General features: G+C 46.4%; 1 protein-coding gene across 7 annotated transcripts in view; it reads right to left on the reverse strand.

The window, feature by feature from the left end:
- The window catches only part of LOC140915685 (neuronal vesicle trafficking-associated protein 2), a 75,581-nt gene that overhangs the window by 50,629 nt on the left and 6,687 nt on the right, over positions 1-18,265 (reverse strand). For 2 of the 7 annotated variants that reach the window (XM_073355780.2, XM_073355778.2), the window contains one exon: positions 761-1,242. The exons of 3 other annotated variants lie outside the window; for them this stretch is intronic. In XM_073355780.2, coding sequence (XP_073211881.1) covers positions 1,184-1,242 — 59 coding nt within the window. In that variant the 3' untranslated portion in view covers positions 761-1,183. Of the gene's footprint in view, positions 1-649; positions 668-760; positions 1,243-11,395; positions 12,257-18,265 lie in introns of those variants that run through there. 2 more of the 7 variants (XM_073355784.1, XM_073355779.2) reach the window with 2 other exon arrangements.

Genomic DNA, 18,265 nt, shown 5'->3' on the forward strand with positions numbered 1-18,265 from the left:
ATTACTGAGAGAGAAAGGAAAAACCACTGTAGCACTTTGAGAACTGAAGAACCACAGTTCTGCATGCCAAGGATAGTATTTGAAAATGTAGAGCAACTTCAGACAAGCCAGAACATGACAGTTCATAGGGGAAAATGAGACTATTCTGCTGAATTATTAGTTTTGCTTCTAAATCATCCACACAGAATAATTTTGAAAGGGATTCAGGAGGCTAACTTCTGGACGCAGAATAGGCCAAATGTGTCCCTTCCCTATTCTGATTCCACTGAAGTCAACAGATTTATGCCAGGGATGAAATTGGCCCTCTATCTGAAATAAGTGGTAATTCAGTATGTAAGCAAAATAATAATTCCAGAAAAGTTGAATATTTCTGCTAAAATGATCTCATTGACCACAGGTGTTGTAGATGGAAAAAGCTTCGCTGAAAGATTGTTCTACTGCACATTTCCCAGTGTTTTGTCCAGTCTAGTGTAACCGTTTCCAAGTAATGGGGCTTCTACCATTTTCCTCGGGAACTTATTCCACAGCCTACTTGGTTTTATAGTCAGGAAGATTTACCTTGTAATAGTTTCAGGGATATCACTAGTTTAAATGCAGTGTAACAAGTAAAGTAAAAAAGTAAATATACATGTTTTTAAGTAAGGCTTACCTAGTGGTAGTCCCAACTATGGAGCATTTCATCCAGCATGCAAAATTACAGCAACCGTGCTGACGTCTTGTCACACACATAATGACACCAAGGAACAACACAAAGCAGAAATAAAAGCAATTTTAAATGTTCATTTATTATTAACTTTAAAATATAGATGACAACATTCTGGAGGAGAAGCAGCATTTCTCAGTGCTTTGATGAACCTTTGAGCAACAGTTCTGTTCTTGTAATCGCTCTCCATTATTTGTCTGTACAACAATGTCAAATGTGCAGTAATTTCCACACTTTCATAATTAAAATAATTTATTCTCATCATGAACGCCAATAACATGCACAAACCAGCCATGCTCATAATCAACCTAGCAACATCCACAATTGAGCAAAGCCACTTATCTTACTCAGACACACTTAGAGCAATACCACAGAGCATCTCATTGACATGCCACATACACTGTGGAAGAAGCAAAAGGATCCAGTTCTAAGAAGTGCTGAAATCAATGGGAGGTGAAAGCACTCAGAATTTCTCAGGCCTCAGGAAGCACTAGGCATAATAATTCCCTTTTCCTCAGAGGTCTCCTTATCTTTTGCCACTGTCAAAAGAAAATGTAAACACATGTATTGATTTTCACAGCCTACAATGACAGTAGTAAAATTGTCATACATGCATGCAATCTCCATGGCACTGTCACCAGCTGATTAGTGATTGCTTGTGAATACTTATGGAAAAATCTCACTAGGTTTAATGCTCTTCCAGAGATTTTTCTCTTTTCCCCAGAATATAAGCTTCCATTTAAAAACAGTTTCATTTGCTATTATGGTTTGGTGCAAAACCAATTCTGCTCAACAAATCAAGGCCATGTTGTCTTGGTTACTGTGCAACCAGTATCCTATCATCATAGTTACATAAATACTTAGGCAATTACAATACTAGTCAAAATACAAACTTTGCTTATGTCATTGCAAATATATTTATAAGACCCTTAGCCTTGGTCTACACTAGGACTTTAGGTCGAATTTAGCAGCGTTAAATCGATGTAAACCTGCACCCGTCCACACAATGAAGCCCTTTATTTCGACTTAAAGGGCTCTTAAAATCGATTTCCTTACTCCACCCCTGACAAGTGGATTAGCGCTTAAATCGACGTTGCCGGCTCGAATTTGGGATACTGTGGACACAATTCGATGGTATTGGCCTCCGGGAGCTATCCCAGAGTGCTCCATTATGACCGCTCTGGACAGCACTCTCAACTCAGATGCACTGGCCAGGTAGACAGGAAAAGAACCGCGAACTTTTGAATCTCATTTCCTGTTTGGCCAGCGTGGCAAGCTGCAGGTGACCATGCAGAGCTCATCAGCACAGGTGACCATGATGGAGTCCCAGAATCGCAAAAGAGCTCCAGCATGGACCGAACGGGAGGTACGGGATCTGATCGCTGTTTGGGGAGAGGAATCCGTGCTATCAGAACTCTGTTCCAGTTTTCGAAATGCCAAAACCTTTGTGAAAATCTCCCAGGGCATGAAGGACAGAGGCCATAACAGGGACCCGAAGCAGTGCTGCGTGAAACTGAAGGAGCTGAGGCAAGCCTACCAGAAAACCAGAGAGGCGAACAGCCGCTCTGGGTCAGAGCCCCAAACATGCCGCTTCTATGATGAGCTGCATGCCATTTTAGGGGGTTCAGCCACCACTACCCCAGCTGTGTTGTTTTACTCCTTCAATGGAGATGGAGGCAATACGGAAGCAGGTTTTGGGGACGAAGAAGATGAGGAGGAGGAGGAGGTTGTAGATAGCTCACAGCAAGCAAGTGGAGAAACCCGTTTTCCCGACAGCCAGGAACTGTTTCTCACCCTAGACCTGGAGCCAGTACCCCCCGAACCCACCCAAGGCTGCCTCCTGGACCCAGCAGGCGGAGAAGGGACCTCTGGTGAGTGTACCTTTTAAAATACTATACATGGTTTAAAAGCAAGCATGTGAAAGGATTACTTTGCCCTGGCATTTGCGGTTCTCCTAGATGTAGTCCTAAAGCCTTTGCAAAAGGTTTCTGGGGAGGGCAGCCTTATTGCGTCCTTCATGGTAGGACACTTTACCACTCCAGGCCAGTAACACGTACTCGGGAATCATTGTAGAACAAAGCATTGCAGTGTATGTTTGCTGGCATTCAAACAACATCCGTTCTTTATCTCTCTGTGTTATCCTCAGGAGAGTGAGATATAATTCATGGTCACCTGGTTGAAATAGAGTGCTTTTCTTCAGGGGACACTCAGAGGAGCCCATTCCTGCTGGGCTGTTTGCCTGTGGCTAAACAGAAATGTTCGCCGCTGTTAGCCACAGGGAGGGGGGAAGGTTGAGGGGGTAGTCACGCGGTGGGAGGAGGCAAAATGCGACCTTGTAACGAAAGCACATGTGCTATGTATGTAATGTTAACAGCAAGGTTTACCCTGAAAGAGTGTAGCCACTATTTTATAAAATGTGTCTTTTTAAATACCGCTGTCCCTTTTTTTTTCTCCACCAGCTGCATGTGTTTCAATGATCACAGGATCTTCTCCTTCCCAGAGGCTAGTGAAGCTTAGAAAGAAAAAAAAACGCACTCGCGATGAAATGTTCTCCGAGCTCATGCTGTCCTTCCACACTGACAGAGCACAGACGAATGCGTGGAGGCAAATAATGTCAGAGTGCAGGAAAGCACAAAATGACCGGGAGGAGAGGTGGCGGGCTGAAGAGAGTAAGTGGCGGGCTGAAGACAGGGCTGAAGCTCAAATGTGGCGGCAGCGTGATGAGAGGAGGCAGGATTCAATGCTGAGGCTGCTGCAGGACCAAACCAGTATGCTCCAGTGTATGGTTGAGCTGCAGCAAAGGCAGCTGGAGCACAGACTGCCACTGCAGCCCCTCTGTAACCAACCGCCCTCCTCCCCAAGTTCCATAGCCTCCACACCCAGATGCCCAAGAACGCGGTGGGGGGGCCTCCGGCCAACCAGCCACTCCACCACAGAGGATTGCCCAAAAAAAAGAAGGCTGTCATTCAATAAATTTTAAAGTTGTAAACTTTTAAAGTGCTGTGCTTAAAGTGCTGTGTGGCATTTTCCTTCCCTCCTCCACCACCCCTCCTGGGATACCTTGGTAGTCATCCCCCTATTTGTGTGATGAATGAATAAAGAATGCATGAATGTGAAGCAACAATGACTTTATTGCCTCTGCAAGCGGTGATTGAAGGGAGGAGGGGAGGGTGGTTAGCTTACAGGGAAGTAGAGTGAACCAAGGGGCGGGGGGTTTCATCAAGGAGAAACAAACAGAACTTTCACATCGTAGCCTGGCCAGTCATGAAACTGGTTTTCAAAGCTTCTCTGATGCATACCGCGCCCTCCTGTGCTCTTCTAACCGCCCTGGTGTCTGGCTGTGCGTAACCAGCAGCCAGGCGATTTGCCTCAACCTCCCACCCCGCCATAAACGTCTCCCCCTTACTCTCACGGATATTGTGGAGCACACAGCAAGCAGTAATAACAGTGGGAATATTGGTTTCGCTGAGGTCTAAGCGAGTCAGTAAACTGCGCCAGCGCGCCTTTAAACGTCCAAATGCACATTCTACCACCATTCTGCACTTGCTCAGCCTGTAGTTGAACAGCTCCTGACGACTGTCCAGGCTGCCTGTGTACGGCTTCATAAGCCATGGCATTAAGGGGTAGGCTGGGTCCCCAAGGATACATATAGGCATTTCAACATCCCCAACAGTTATTTTCTGGTCTGGGAAGAAAGTCCCTTCCTGCAGCTTTTGAAACAGACCAGAGTTCCTGAAGATGCGAGCATCATGCACCTTTCCCGGCCATCCCACGTTGATGTTGGTGAAACGTCCCTTGTGATCCACCAGAGCTTGCAGCACTATCGAAAAGTACCCCTTGCGGTTTATGTACTCGGCGGCTTGGTGCTCCGGTGCCAAGATAGGGATATGGGTTCCGTCTATAGACCCACCACAGTTAGGGAATCCCATTGCAGCAAAGCCATCCACTATGACCTGAACATTTCCCAGGGTCACTACCCTTGATATCAGCAGATCTTTGATTGCGTGGGCTACTTGCATCACAGCAGCCCCCACAGTAGATTTGCCCACTCCAAATTGATTCGCAACTGACCGGTAGCTGTCTGGCGTTGCAAGCTTCCACAGGGCTATCGCCACTCGCTTCTCAACTGTGAGGGCTGCTCTCATCTTGGTATTCATGTGCCTCAGGGCAGGGGAAAGCAAGTCACAAAGTTCCATGAAAGTGCCCTTACGCATGCGAAAGTTTCGCAGCCCCTGGGAATCGTCCCAGACCTGCAACACTATGCGGTCCCACCAGTCTGTGCTTGTTTCCCGAGCCCAGAATCGGCGTTCCACCACATGAACCTGCCCCATTAGCACCATGATGCATGCATTGGCAGGGCCCATGCTTTCAGAGAAATCTGTGTCCATGTCCTGATCACTCACGGGACCGCGCTGACGTTGCCTCCTCGCCCGGTATCGCTTTGCCAGGTTCTGGTGCTGCATATACTGCTGGATAATGCGTGTGGTGTTTAATGTGCTCCTAATTGCCAAAGTGAGCTGAGCGGCCTCCATGCTTGCCTTGGTATGGCGTCCGCACAGAAAAAAGGCGCGGAACGATTGTCTGCCGTTGCTCTGACAGAGGGAGGGGCGACTGACGACACGGCTTACAGGGTTGGCTTCAGGGAGCTAAAATCAACAAAGTGGGTGTCTTTACATCAAGGAGTATTTCAGGCAGGACTTCACGGAGGGTTCCAATAAGAAATGGTGCACCTAAGTTATCGTTCTTATTGGAACAAGGAGGTTAGCCTGGCCTCTGATTGATACATGGCTAGATTTACCTCGCTGCACCTTCTCTGTGAGTGACTGCAGTGTGACCTAGAGGAATGAGTCCCCTAGACAGGGGAGGAGGCAAATGAGTACAAAACAAATCTGGTCTATTTCTTGTTTTGACCCACTCCATCTATCTTTTACATCTTTGGCTGGCAGCAGACGGTGCAGAAGGACTGCATGCCATCCACATCTCATGGCTGCTCGGCAGAAGATGGTACAGTACGACTGCTAGCCATCCTCATCTCTTGCCTGCCTGGCAGAAGATGATACAGTACGACTGCTAGCAGTCCGTATCGCCTGCCCGCTCACCATAAGACGGTTCAATAGGACTGACTGCAGGACTAAAGAGAATGACCTGGTCAAGTCACTCCAAATTTAGTCCCTGCGCCCATGTCTGCCCAGGCGCTCCCAGCCGACGTGGCCAGGAGCACCTCGGACACGACGAGGACGACTACCAGTCGTATTGCACCGTCTGCTGCCAGAAGGCAATGGGTTGCTGCTACTGTGCAGCAAAGCCGTACCGCGTCTGCCAGCACCCAGGAGACATAGGGTGACAGTTACCTGAGCGGGCTCCATGCTTGCCGTGGTATGGCGTCTGCACAGGTAACTCAGGAAAAAAGGCGCGAAATGATTGTCTGCCCTTGCTTTCACGGGGGGAGGGAGGGTGGGAACGGGGTCCTGACGATATGTACCCAGAACCACCCGCGACAATGTTTTAGCCCCATCAGGCATTGGGATATCAACCCAGAATTCCAATGGGCAGCGGAGACTGCGGGAACTGTGGGATAGCTACCCACAGTGCAACGCTCCGGAAGTCGACGCTTGCCTCGGTACTGTGGAAGCGCTCCGCCGAGTTAATGCACTTAATGCACTTAGAGCATTTTCTGTGGGGACACACACACTCGAATATATAAAACCGATTTCTAAAAAACCGACTTCTATAAATTCAACCTTATTCCGTAGTGTAGACATACCCTTAAATAGTTGGATCCTGTTTTCTTTCATACCTACAGGACCTACTGTACCCATACACAAAAAATTACATACACTGCTAAATCAGCTTTAAGCCACCTCCCAAAGGAGCAACAAAACTCTATCGCCTGCTAAACTAGAGGTCATAAAAATGTAGCGGAAGCCTTGAGGAAATACTTAAAAGTTAAAACAGGGAGTTGCCTACTGGAGGTTTCCCTAAATGCACGGTTCACTGTATATTAATGTTCAGTGTAGCTGAAGATCACCTTGCTATTCTGGTCAAGCTCCGCCTAACATCGCAAGCTCTGCTCACAGCCCTAAAGGCTGCTCAAAATCCCAAAACAGCTCAATGCTTCTGCTGAAATAATCAGAAAACAGCTAACAATGTTAATATTTAATTAACATCACTATGGCTAAGTGTTAATATCCTGACTGGGTTTCAGGCTGTAAAATCATGTATGGAGGTGCAGAGGAATCCTGCTGACTGACCCTAGTAGCCAGAACAGACATGTACACAGTGGTGAGCTGGAGCTGGTTTGCACCGGTTCACTAGAACCGGTTGCTAAATTTAGAATCCGCGAGGGACAACGGGTTCTAAAAGGACTTCTAAATTTAACAAGCCAAAAGTGGCGCCTTAGGCACCGACTCCATGGGTGCTCCAGGGCTGGAGCACCCAAAGGGAAAATTTGGTGGGTGCAGAACACACACCGGCAGCTCCCCGCCCCACCCCCAGCTCACCTCCACTCCACCTCCGCCCCTGAACGCACTGCCCCGCCCTGCTTCTCCGCCCCCATCAGGCTTCCCACGAATCAGCTGTTTGCACAGGAAGCCAGGGCAGGCTGAGAAGCAGGCTGCAGCTTCCTGCTCAGGCCCAGGGAGGCGGAGGTGAACTGGGGTGGGGATGCGAGGAGGGCCGCCCGCGCTGCAGCAGGTAACCCAGGGTGGGAGGCGTGCAGGGGAAACTTTTGATGTGATCAGTGGGGGAGCAGCCACTCACCCTGCCCCCCACCTAGCTACGTTCCCCTGCCCCGAGGAGCCAGAGGGACCTGCCAGATGCTTCCTGGGAGCTGCCTCAGGTAAGCACCTCTGGGACTCCCCACCTCGCCGCCCGGCAGGTGCCTCTGGCTCTTAGAGGCGGGGTGGGCACCCACTATGGTGGCCTATGACACCCTTCTGCCCGGTTCTGGGGGCAGTCAGGGGACAGGGGTGGATGAGGCAGGGGTCTTGGGGGGGCATCAAGGAATGCGGGGGGGGGGTTGGATGGGGCAGGAGTCCCCAGGGGGCAGGGGTGGGGCAACGACCGCCTCATGGGGTGAGGAGGGAACCAGTTGTTAAGATTTTGGCAGCTCATCATTGAATGTACCATTAACTTCACTCAGGAATGCAAAAGACTGATCCATTGCTCTGTAACTATCGTAATCACTTGCACTCCTGTAAATTGAATGCAAAGGGGTACCTGCTCAGACCAACCCCTGAATTGACTGTAAGTGGCTCTGTTTTACTTGTAACTCTTCCTGTATACCTGTGTGCTGGCAAGTGGTAATGAAGTCTTACAGTGACATGTGATCATGTCACCTGAACTGGAATCGGTCTTTAACCTGGTGTTTTTCCATTGAGAAGGAGGGGTGGGAACCCAGAGGGGGACAAATGATTCCCGCCTTATGCAAAAGATATATAAGTTGGTGGAACAGAACAAAGGGGGCAGCCGTCATGAGAAATCCCCTAGCTACCACCTGAGCTGGAACAAGGGCTGTACCGGGGAAAGGATTGTGCCCAGATTAGGAAGGCATCCAGTCTGTGAAAGAAACTTATTGAAACATCTCTGAGGCTGAGATTTTATCTGTATTCAGTTTTATTACTGTATTAGACTTAGACTTGCATGTTTTATTTTATTTTGCTTGGTAATTCACTTTGTTCTGTCTGTTACTACTTGGAACCTCTTAAATCCTACTTTCTGAATTTAATAAAAACACTTTTTACTTATTATTTAATCCAGAGTATATATTAATACCTGGGGGGAAGGGGGCAAACAGCTGTGCAAACCTCTCTATCAGCGTTATAGAGGGCGAACAATTTATGAGTTTACTCTGTGTAAGCTTTATACAGGGTAAAACTGATTTGTTTAGGGTTTGGACCCCATTGGGAGTTGGACATCTGAGTGTTAAAGACAGGAACACTTCTTAAGTTGCTTTCAGTTAAGTCTGCAGCTTTGGGGCACATGGTTCAGACCCTGGGTCTGAGTTGGAGCAGACTGGCGTGTCTGGCTCAGCAAGACAGGGTGCTGGAGTCTCAAGCTGGCAGGGAAAGCAGGGGCAGTAGTCTTGGTACATCAGTGGGCAGTCCCAAGGGGCTTTCTGTGATCCAACCTGTCACACCCATAATTTCATATATTGCCCTGCATTGAGCACATACCCATCTAGATTTCTTATTAAAAAGTCAAAGTAATTTATTTGTAGTTTGAAAAGAAAACTGAAAAATACTATTCCTACCCAGAAACAAGATGAAATGGCATTTGCTTCTCTTTTCTGGGGTAACTGTTAAGGGATATCAAGGGAGGGTCATTTGATTGCTGAACTCTGATGCATATGATCTGATGTGCTGAGGTTTCACTGCTTATTCCTTGTTCCTTTTAATGAATCAATTTTAAATAATTTATTTCTTGTGGGTGACAACTCTTTTTTCCTGTTGATGATGCCACTTGTCTGGTTCACATAGGAATGTTATTACTCAGCACAATACACATTATTTCATCTACAGTTTATGTTTAGCACTTCAAATTAAGAACACAAAATACTATAACTGGAATATTGTTCACTGTGCTTTAGGTGTTTGAGTTGATGTTCATGGTGTGGATTGCACTTTGCATAGGGTCTGCATACTGGAGCTGATTCTTCTTTCAGATTTGTTTTTCAGAAGTTTAACTCCTTTGATTTCAGTAGAATTACCCCTGCTTATATCAGTGTATTTGAAATCAGGCCACTATTGTCAGAAGCCAGACTTCACTACTATTCCAATACTGGGCCCTATTCAGCACTGCCTTGCAATCCCTTTGTGCTAGCCAAGCTAACACAAAGAGGCTGTAGAACAAGTCTAAAGTGCCCCAGAGAATACCCTCAGTGCAAGGGTACTCTACTCCCACCTACCACTCTGGCATAAGGGGCATCCTAGAGTGATCTGGGAATGGAGTGGAGGCAGGGCACAGGCATGCCAGAGAAGGGAGAGGGATGGATCAGAGATGGGAGAGGCCATAGCCAACCTGAACCCAGGCTATTTAGTGTCCCTGTAAAGAGCCACAGAAGTCACACTGGTTTCAGAGTAACAGCCGTGTTAGTCTGTATTCGCAAAAAGAAAAGGAGTACTTGTGGCACCTTAGAGACTAACCAATTTATTTGAGCATAAGCTTTCGTGAGCTACAGCTCACTTCATTGGATGCATATTGTGGAAACTGCCATGCTAAAACTGGGATATAATACTGGGTGCTAAACTAGCTCACCCCCACAGCCTCTGAATACGGCACATTCAAACTACCTTCCCCCGGTCGCTGCACTGACAGCTGTACCAGCAAAAAGCTCAACCTATCTCATTGGGTCTTTTTCTCCCCAACCATGCACCCTGTATAGTCATTTACACATGTGCACAGTGAGTGCAATATGGGGGTAACATATTACCAAATAACAATGGCAGCTATACACACCCACTTCAGGCAGGTATACACACAAACTACACAAAGTGCAAAATAGTGAAGAATCAGGTCCATTGTTATGTAGTGTAATTTCTTCCTTTTAAAGTCAATTTAGCACAGCTGTGGAGAGTGAAGTCCATATTTATTATCCAAAGAACATGAACAGCATGGGCATTCTTCCTTCACATTAGCTCATTTCATCGGATGCAGCCACTGAACGCATCCGATGAAGTGAGCTGTAGCTCACGAAAGCGTATGCTCAAATAAATTTGTTAGTCTCTCAGGTGCCACAAGTCCTCCTTTTCTTTTTGCGAACACAGACTAACACGGCTGCTACTCTGAAACCTGTTAGTAGTAGTTTACTCAGAAATAACCAACTCTAGAGCTCACAATCTGGGATTTACATACATTAAAGAAGCTTCAGACAGCTTTTCATATTGTCAGGACTGCAGAAATAGAATGACCAACCCATAAACAATAAAAAAAAAAAAAATTCTGACCCTACATATCTATTAAGCAAACAGAGAGACAAGATGGGTGAGGTAATATCTTTTATTGGACCAACTTCTGTTGGTGAAAGAGGAAAGCTTTCAACCTCTGTGTAAGCTCAGATGCTTGCCTCTCTCACCAATAGAAGTTGGTCCAATAAAAGATATTACCTCACCAACCCTGTTTCTCTAATATCCTGGTATCGACACAGCTACAACACCACTGCGTATTAAGCAAATATCAAGGGACTTACAAACTTTTACTCTTCCTGAAAAAATGATCATGTGCTTATCTGAATATTTTTCTTTCCCCAAGCTGAAATGTCAACTATTTTGAGTAACATTAAAATATTATTCTACAACACATCACTGTTCAAAATGAGAACTTTAATGCAAGAGTACTCAATCAAAAAGGTACAGCCTAGTTATTTACTTGCAGTTTATCATTAGGAAAACTGAGCTTAAACCCTCCCAAGTGTTTTGCTGCTTGATGATACAACCACTAGCATGTTATTAAAGCTCAACGCTGCTGAAATTTTAGTCATTATATCTGCAAATGCTGAGACATTTTGAAATGAAAATTTGTTCTTTCATAAGAATAAGAAAGGTCTAAGAATAACAGATAAATGTTTTATCTATAGAGAGGAAATACACACAAAGAAAAAAGAAAAGGAGGACTTGTGGCACCTAAGAGACTAACAAATTTATTTGAGCATAAGCTTTCGTGAAAGCTTATGCTCAAATAAATTTGTTAGTCTCTAAGGTGCCACAAGTCCTCCTTTTCTTTTTGTGGATACAGACTAACACAGCTGCTACTCTGAAACCTGTCAACACACAGAAAATTTATTTTTGCGATCTCCTTAAAAAGGTTTCAACAATCAATCAAAACTCCAAGTTTAAGGTTCTATAACACAAGAAAATCACCTCATGTTACTATTAAGGGCACCCAGATAAACAATACATTTTGATTATGAAACTATCATTATGTGCCTGATGACGAATGATGAGGCAGAGAGGATTCACCTGGATTCTTATTTGAAATAATTGCTGAGATTCATGTATCAATGGATGAATGAACAGAAGGGTGATTGTATGTTGTTTTAATATAATAAAATAAAAAATATTTAAATCAATAGAATGAAAGTGGTTCATTCATTTTAGACAGAGATATCTTGTATGAAATTTTATTTTACTAAACACAAGTTTGTTAACAATTCTGACAAGCTGCTGATTATACAACATATATATTCATAATATAATTAACATAAAATATTACTGTTCTTTTGAATGCAAACCATCACACTATAATATTAATTAAAAAGCCTTCAAAAATTAACAATGACTAAGTGATGTATTATGCTTAATAAGGATTTCTACAAAACAATACTCTGTAACTGAAAAGTTTAATTGAACCCATATTAAAATGTAGCTCTCAAGCGAAAATGCTAGACAGACAAACTATATAGACTCTGATCCACCGCTCACTGAAATCATTTTCAGTCTTTTCATTAATGTCAGATGGGTGTTAGATCAGATCTAAAATGAACACTAATTCAATGCAACACTTGAAACTGAATCTTCGTTTACTTCTTTGCTACACCCATCCAAAGATGGACTCATTCTAAAGAAAAAAAGATGACAAAACTGAAGCAATTTCTTTGAATATAAAAATACATGCAACAGTTAGATTAGTTATATAGTACATGACAAAGGCTAAAGGATTTTTTCAGATTCCTTTAATTTACACTTGAGAATTCTAAAAATGCTACAGTTCAATAAAAAGACTTATCACATACATATTCGCAAAAAGAAAAGGAGTACTTGTGGCACCTTAGAGACTAACCAATTTATTTGAGCATAAGCTTTCATGAGCTACAGCTCACTTCATCGGATGCATCACGAAAGCTTATGCTCAAATAAATTGGTTAGTCTCTAAGGTGCCACAAGTACTCCTTTTCTTTTTGCGAATACAGACTAACATGGCTGCTACTCTGAAACACATACATATTGGTTCTGATCCCTAGCCCCATTAAGTCTCATTTGCAATGCTACAGCGGTACAAAGCAGATTTAAGTATGGTTTAAGTGGCCTGCTGATGTCTCCCCAGGTATTAAAATCCTTCAGTACTATATAACCAGCATAGCTGTCCCTATACTTCACTCTTTCACAGCCCGCAGACTAAGGGTTGTGTTTGGGGAAACATAGCCCTGGTCTACACTAGGACTTTAGGTCAAATTTAGCAACGTTAAATCGATTTAAACCTGCACCCGTCCACACAGTGAAGCCCTTTATTTCGACTTAAAGGGCTCTTAAAATCGATTTCCTTACTCCACCCCTGACAAGTGGATTAGCGCTTAAATCGACGTTCCCAGCTCGAATTTGGGGTACTGTGGACACAATTCGATGGTATTGGCCTCCGGGAGCTATCCCAGAGTGCTCCATTATGACCGCTCTGGACAGCACTCTCAACTCAGATGCACTGGCCAGGTAGACAGGAAAAGAACCGCAAACTTTTGAATCTCATTTCCTGTTTGGCCAGCGTGGCAAGCTGCAGGTGACCATGCAGAGCTCATCAGCACAGGTGACCATGATGGAGTCCCAGAATCGCAAAAGAGCTCCAGCATGGACCGAACGGGAGGTACGGGATCTGATCGCTGTTTGGGGAGAGGAATCCGTGCTATCAGAACTCCGTTCCAGTTTTCGAAATGCCAAAACCTTTGTGAAAATCTCCCAGGGCATGAAGGACAGAGGCCATAACAGGGACCCGAAGCAGTGCCGTGTGAAACTGAAGGAGCTGAGGCAAGCCTACCAGAAAACCAGAGAGGCGAACAGCCGCTCTGGGTCAGAGCCCCAAACATGCCGCTTCTATGATGAGCTGCATGCCATTTTAGGGGGTTCAGCCACCACTACCCCAGCCGTGTTGTTTGACTCCTCCAATGGAGATGGAGGCAATACGGAAGCAGGTTTTGGGGACGAAGAAGATGAGGAGGAGGAGGAGGTTGTAGATAGCTCACAGCAAGCAAGTGGAGAAACCCGTTTTCCCGACAGCCAGGAACTGTTTCTCACCCTAGACCTGGAGCCAGTACCCCCCGAACCCACCCAAGGCTGCCTCCTGGACCCAGCAGGCGGAGAAGGGACCTCTGGTGAGTGTACCTTTTAAAATGCTATACATGGTTTAAAAGCAAGCATGTGAAAGGATTACTTTGCCCTGGCATTTGCGGTTCTCCTAGATGTAGTCCTAAAGCCTTTGCAAAAGGTTTCTGGGGAGGGCAGCCTTATTTCGTCCTTCATGGTAGGACACTTTACCACTCCAGGCCAGTAACACGTACTCGGGAATCACTGTAGAACAAAGCATTGCAGTGTATGTTTGCTGGCATTCAACCAAAATCCGTTCTTTATCTCTCTGTGTTATCCTCAGGAGAGTGAGATATAATTCATGGTCACCTGGTTGAAATAGGGTGCTTTTCTTCAGGGACACTCAGTATAGCCCATTCCTGCTGGGCTGTTTGCCTGTGGCTAAACAGAAATGTTCGCCGCTGTTAGCCACAGGGAGGGGGGAAGGTTGAGGGGGTAGTCACGCGGTGGGAGGAGGCAAAATGCGACCTTGTAACGAAAGCACATGTGCTATGTATGTAATGTTAACAGCAAGGTTTACCCTGAAAGAGTGTAGCGACTGTTTTATAAAATGTGTCTTTTTAAATACCGCTGTCCCTTTTTTTTTCTCCACCAGCTGCATGTGTTTCAATGATCACAGGATCTTCTCCTTCCCAGAGGCTAGTGAAGCTTAGAAAGAAAAAAAAACACACTCGCGATGAAATGTTCTCCGAGCTCATGCTGTCCTCCCACACTGACAGAGCACAGACGAATGCGTGGAGGCAAATAATGTCAGAGTGCAGGAAAGCACAAAATGACCGGGAGGAGAGGTGGAGGGCTGAAGAGAGTAAGTGGCGGGCTGAAGAGAGTAAGTGGCGGGCTGAAGACAGGGCTGAAGCTCAAATGTGGCGGCAGCGTGATGAGAGGAGGCAGGATTCAATGCTGAGGCTGCTGCAGGACCAAACCAGAATGCTCCAGTGTATGGTTGAGCTGCAGCAAAGGCAGCTGGAGCACAGACTGCCACTGCTGCCCCTCTGTAACCAACCGCCCTCCTCCCCAAGTTCCATAGCCTCCACACCCAGACGCCCAAGAACGCGGTGGGGGGGCCTCCGGCCAACCAGCCACTCCACCACAGAGGATTGCCCAAAAAAAAGAAGGCTGTCATTCAATAAATTTTAAAGTTGTAAACTTTTAAAGTGCTGTGCTTAAAGTGCTGTGTGGCATTTTCCTTCCCTCCTCCACCACCCCTCCTGGGATACCTTGGTAGTCATCTCCCTATTTGTGTGATGAATGAATAACGAATGCATGAATGTGAAGCAGCAATGACTTTATTGCCTCTGCAAGCGGTGATTAAAGGGAGGAGGGGAGGGTGGTTAGCTTACAGGGAAGTAGAGTGAACCAAGGGGCGGGGGGTTTCATCAAGGAGAAACAAACAGAACTTTCACACTGTAGCCTGGCCAGTCATGAAACTGGTTTTCAAAGCTTCTCTGATGCGTACCGCGCCCTCCTGTGCTCTTCTAACCGCCCTGGTGTCTGGCTGCGCGTAACCAGCAGCTAGGCGATTTGCCTCAGCCTCCCACCCCGCCATAAACGTCTCCCCCTTACTCTCACAGATATTGTGGAGCACACAGCAAGCAGTAATAACAGTGGGAATATTGGTTTCGCTGAGGTCTAAGCGAGTCAGTAAACTGCGCCAGCGCGCCTTTAAACGTCCAAATGCACATTCTACCACCATTCTGCACTTGCTCAGCCTGTAGTTGAACAGCTCCTGACGACTGTCCAGGCTGCCTGTGTACGGCTTCATAAGCCATGGCATTAAGGGGTAGGCTGGGTCCCCAAGGATACATATAGGCATTTCAACATCCCCAACAGTTATTTTCTGGTCTGGGAAGAAAGTCCCTTCCTGCAGCTTTTGAAACAGACCAGAGTTCCTGAAGATGCGAGCATCATGCACCTTTCCCGGCCATCCCACGTTGATGTTGGTGAAACGTCCCTTGTGATCCACCAGAGCTTGCAGCACTATCGAAAAGTACCCCTTGCGGTTTATGTACTCGCCGGCTTGGTGCTCCGGTGGCAAGATAGGGATATGGGTTCCGTCTATAGACCCACCACAGTTAGGGAATCCCATTGCAGCAAAGCCATCCACTATGACCTGCACATTTCCCAGGGTCACTACCCTTGATATCAGCAGATCTTTGATTGCATGAGCTACTTGCATCACAGCAGCCCCCACAGTAGATTTGCCCACTCCAAATTGATTCCCAACTGACCGGTAGCTGTCTGGCGTTGCAAGCTTCCACAGGGCTATCGCCACTCGCTTCTCAACTGTGAGGGCTGCTCTCATCCTGGTATTCATGCGCTTCAGGGCAGGGGAAAGCAAGTCACAAAGTTCCATGAAAGTGCCCTTACGCATGCGAAAGTTTCGCAGCCACTGGGAATCGTCCCAGACCTGCAACACTATGCGGTCCCACCAGTCTGTGCTTGTTTCCCGAGCCCAGAATCGGCGTTCCACAGCATGAACCTGCCCCATTAGCACCATGATGCATGCATTGGCAGGGCCCATGCTTTCAGAGAAATCTGTGTCCATGTCCTGATCACTCACGGGACCGCGCTGACGTTGCCTCCTCGCCCGGTATCGCGTTGCCATGTTCTGGTGCTGCATATACTGCTGGATAATGCGTGTGGTGGTTGATGTGCTCCTAATTGCCAAAATGAGCTCAGCGGCCTCCATGCTTGCCTTGGTATGGCGTCCGCACAGAAAAAAGGCGCGGAACGATTGTCTGCCGTTGCTCTGACGGAGGGAGGGGCGACTGACGACACGGCTTACAGGGTTGGCTTCAGGGAGCTAAAATCAACAAATGGTGTGCCTGTACATCAAGGAGTATTTCAGGCAGGACTGCACGGAGGGTTCCAATAAGAAATGGTGCACCAAAGTTATCGTTGTTATTGGAACAAGGAGGTTAGCCTGGCCTCTGATTGATACATGGCTAGATTAACCTCGCTGCGCCTTCTCTGTGACTGACTGCAGTGTGATCTAGACAGGGGAGGAGGAAAATGAGTACAAAACAAATCTGGTCTATTTCTTGTTCTGACCCACTCCATCTATCCTTTACATCTTTGGCTGGCAGCAGACGGTGCAGAAGGACTGCATGCCATCCACATCTCATGGCTGCTTGGCAGAAGATGGTACAGTACGACTGCTAGCCATCTTCATCTCTTGCCTGCCTGGCATAAGATGGTACAATACGACTGCTAGCAATCCTCATCTCTTGCCTGCCTGGCAGAAGATGATACAGTACGACTGCTAGCAGTCCGTATCGCCTGCCCGCTCACCATAAGACGGTTCAATAGGACTGCAGGACTAAAGAGAATGACCTGGTCAAGTCACTCCAAATTTAGTCCCTGCGCCCATGTCTGCCCAGGCGCTCCCAGCCGACGTGGCCAGGAGCACCTCGGACACGACGAGGACGACTACCAGTCGTATTGCACCGTCTGCTGCCAGAAGGCAATGGGTTGCTGCTACTGTGCAGCAAAGCCGTACCGCGTCTGCCAGCACCCAGGAGACATAGGGTGACAGTTACCTGAGCGGGCTCCATGCTTGCCGTGGTATGGCGTCTGCACAGGTAACTCAGGAAAAAAGGCGCGAAATGATTGTCTGCCCTTGCTTTCACGGGGGGAGGGAGGGTGGGAACGGGGTCCTGACGATATGTACCCAGAACCACCCGCGACAATGTTTTAGCCCCATCAGGCATTGGGATATCAACCCAGAATTCCAATGGGCAGCGGAGACTGCGGGAACTGTGGGATAGCTACCCACAGTGCAACGCTCCGGAAGTCGACGCTTGCCTCGGTACTGTGGAAGCGCTCCGCCGAGTTAATGCACTTAATGCACTTAGAGCATTTTCTGTGGGGACACACACACTCGAATATATAAAACCGATTTCAAAAAAACCGACTTCTATAAATTCGACCTAATTTCGTAGTGTAGACATACCCATAGCATGGTCGGAATGCTGCTGTGCTCCTGTAATCATTGGCTAGTGGAATGGCCCCTTGAAGCTATTACAGACAGATGCAAATTAGAACAACTCTGAGGCTGCTCAAAGTTACAGCACAATCAAACTGACCTCTGGGCATTGCCGGGATTAAGAATGGATTATTAGAGGGTGTAATGATATGGATCAAGTCATTGTGCACCCCCTCCAATCAGATCCTGCACTACACAGAGGTAGATCAGACCAACGGTCTAGTCCACTGTGTTTAGAATTAAATCTATTTAACTGATGGCCCGAACATTATGACTAAAACAAACATTCATCTTCATATGACACTACACTTACGTTATTCAGAATACTATGGCATTTGAGAATGTTTAACTTTTATATTTATATACCAAGTAACTCCTTGAAGAGACATCTCATATTAATTTAGTGAGCCTAAATATGTAAAACAAAATAATTCCAAACTGTATACAATTCTGGCCTCTGCACTTCAGTTATCTATTTACAAATATGTGCTTCAGCAGATCTTTAAAAGT

Source organism: Lepidochelys kempii, chromosome 8 (assembly GCF_965140285.1).
Source record: "Lepidochelys kempii isolate rLepKem1 chromosome 8, rLepKem1.hap1, whole genome shotgun sequence".
NCBI classification, from domain to species: Eukaryota; Metazoa; Chordata; order Testudines; family Cheloniidae; genus Lepidochelys; species Lepidochelys kempii.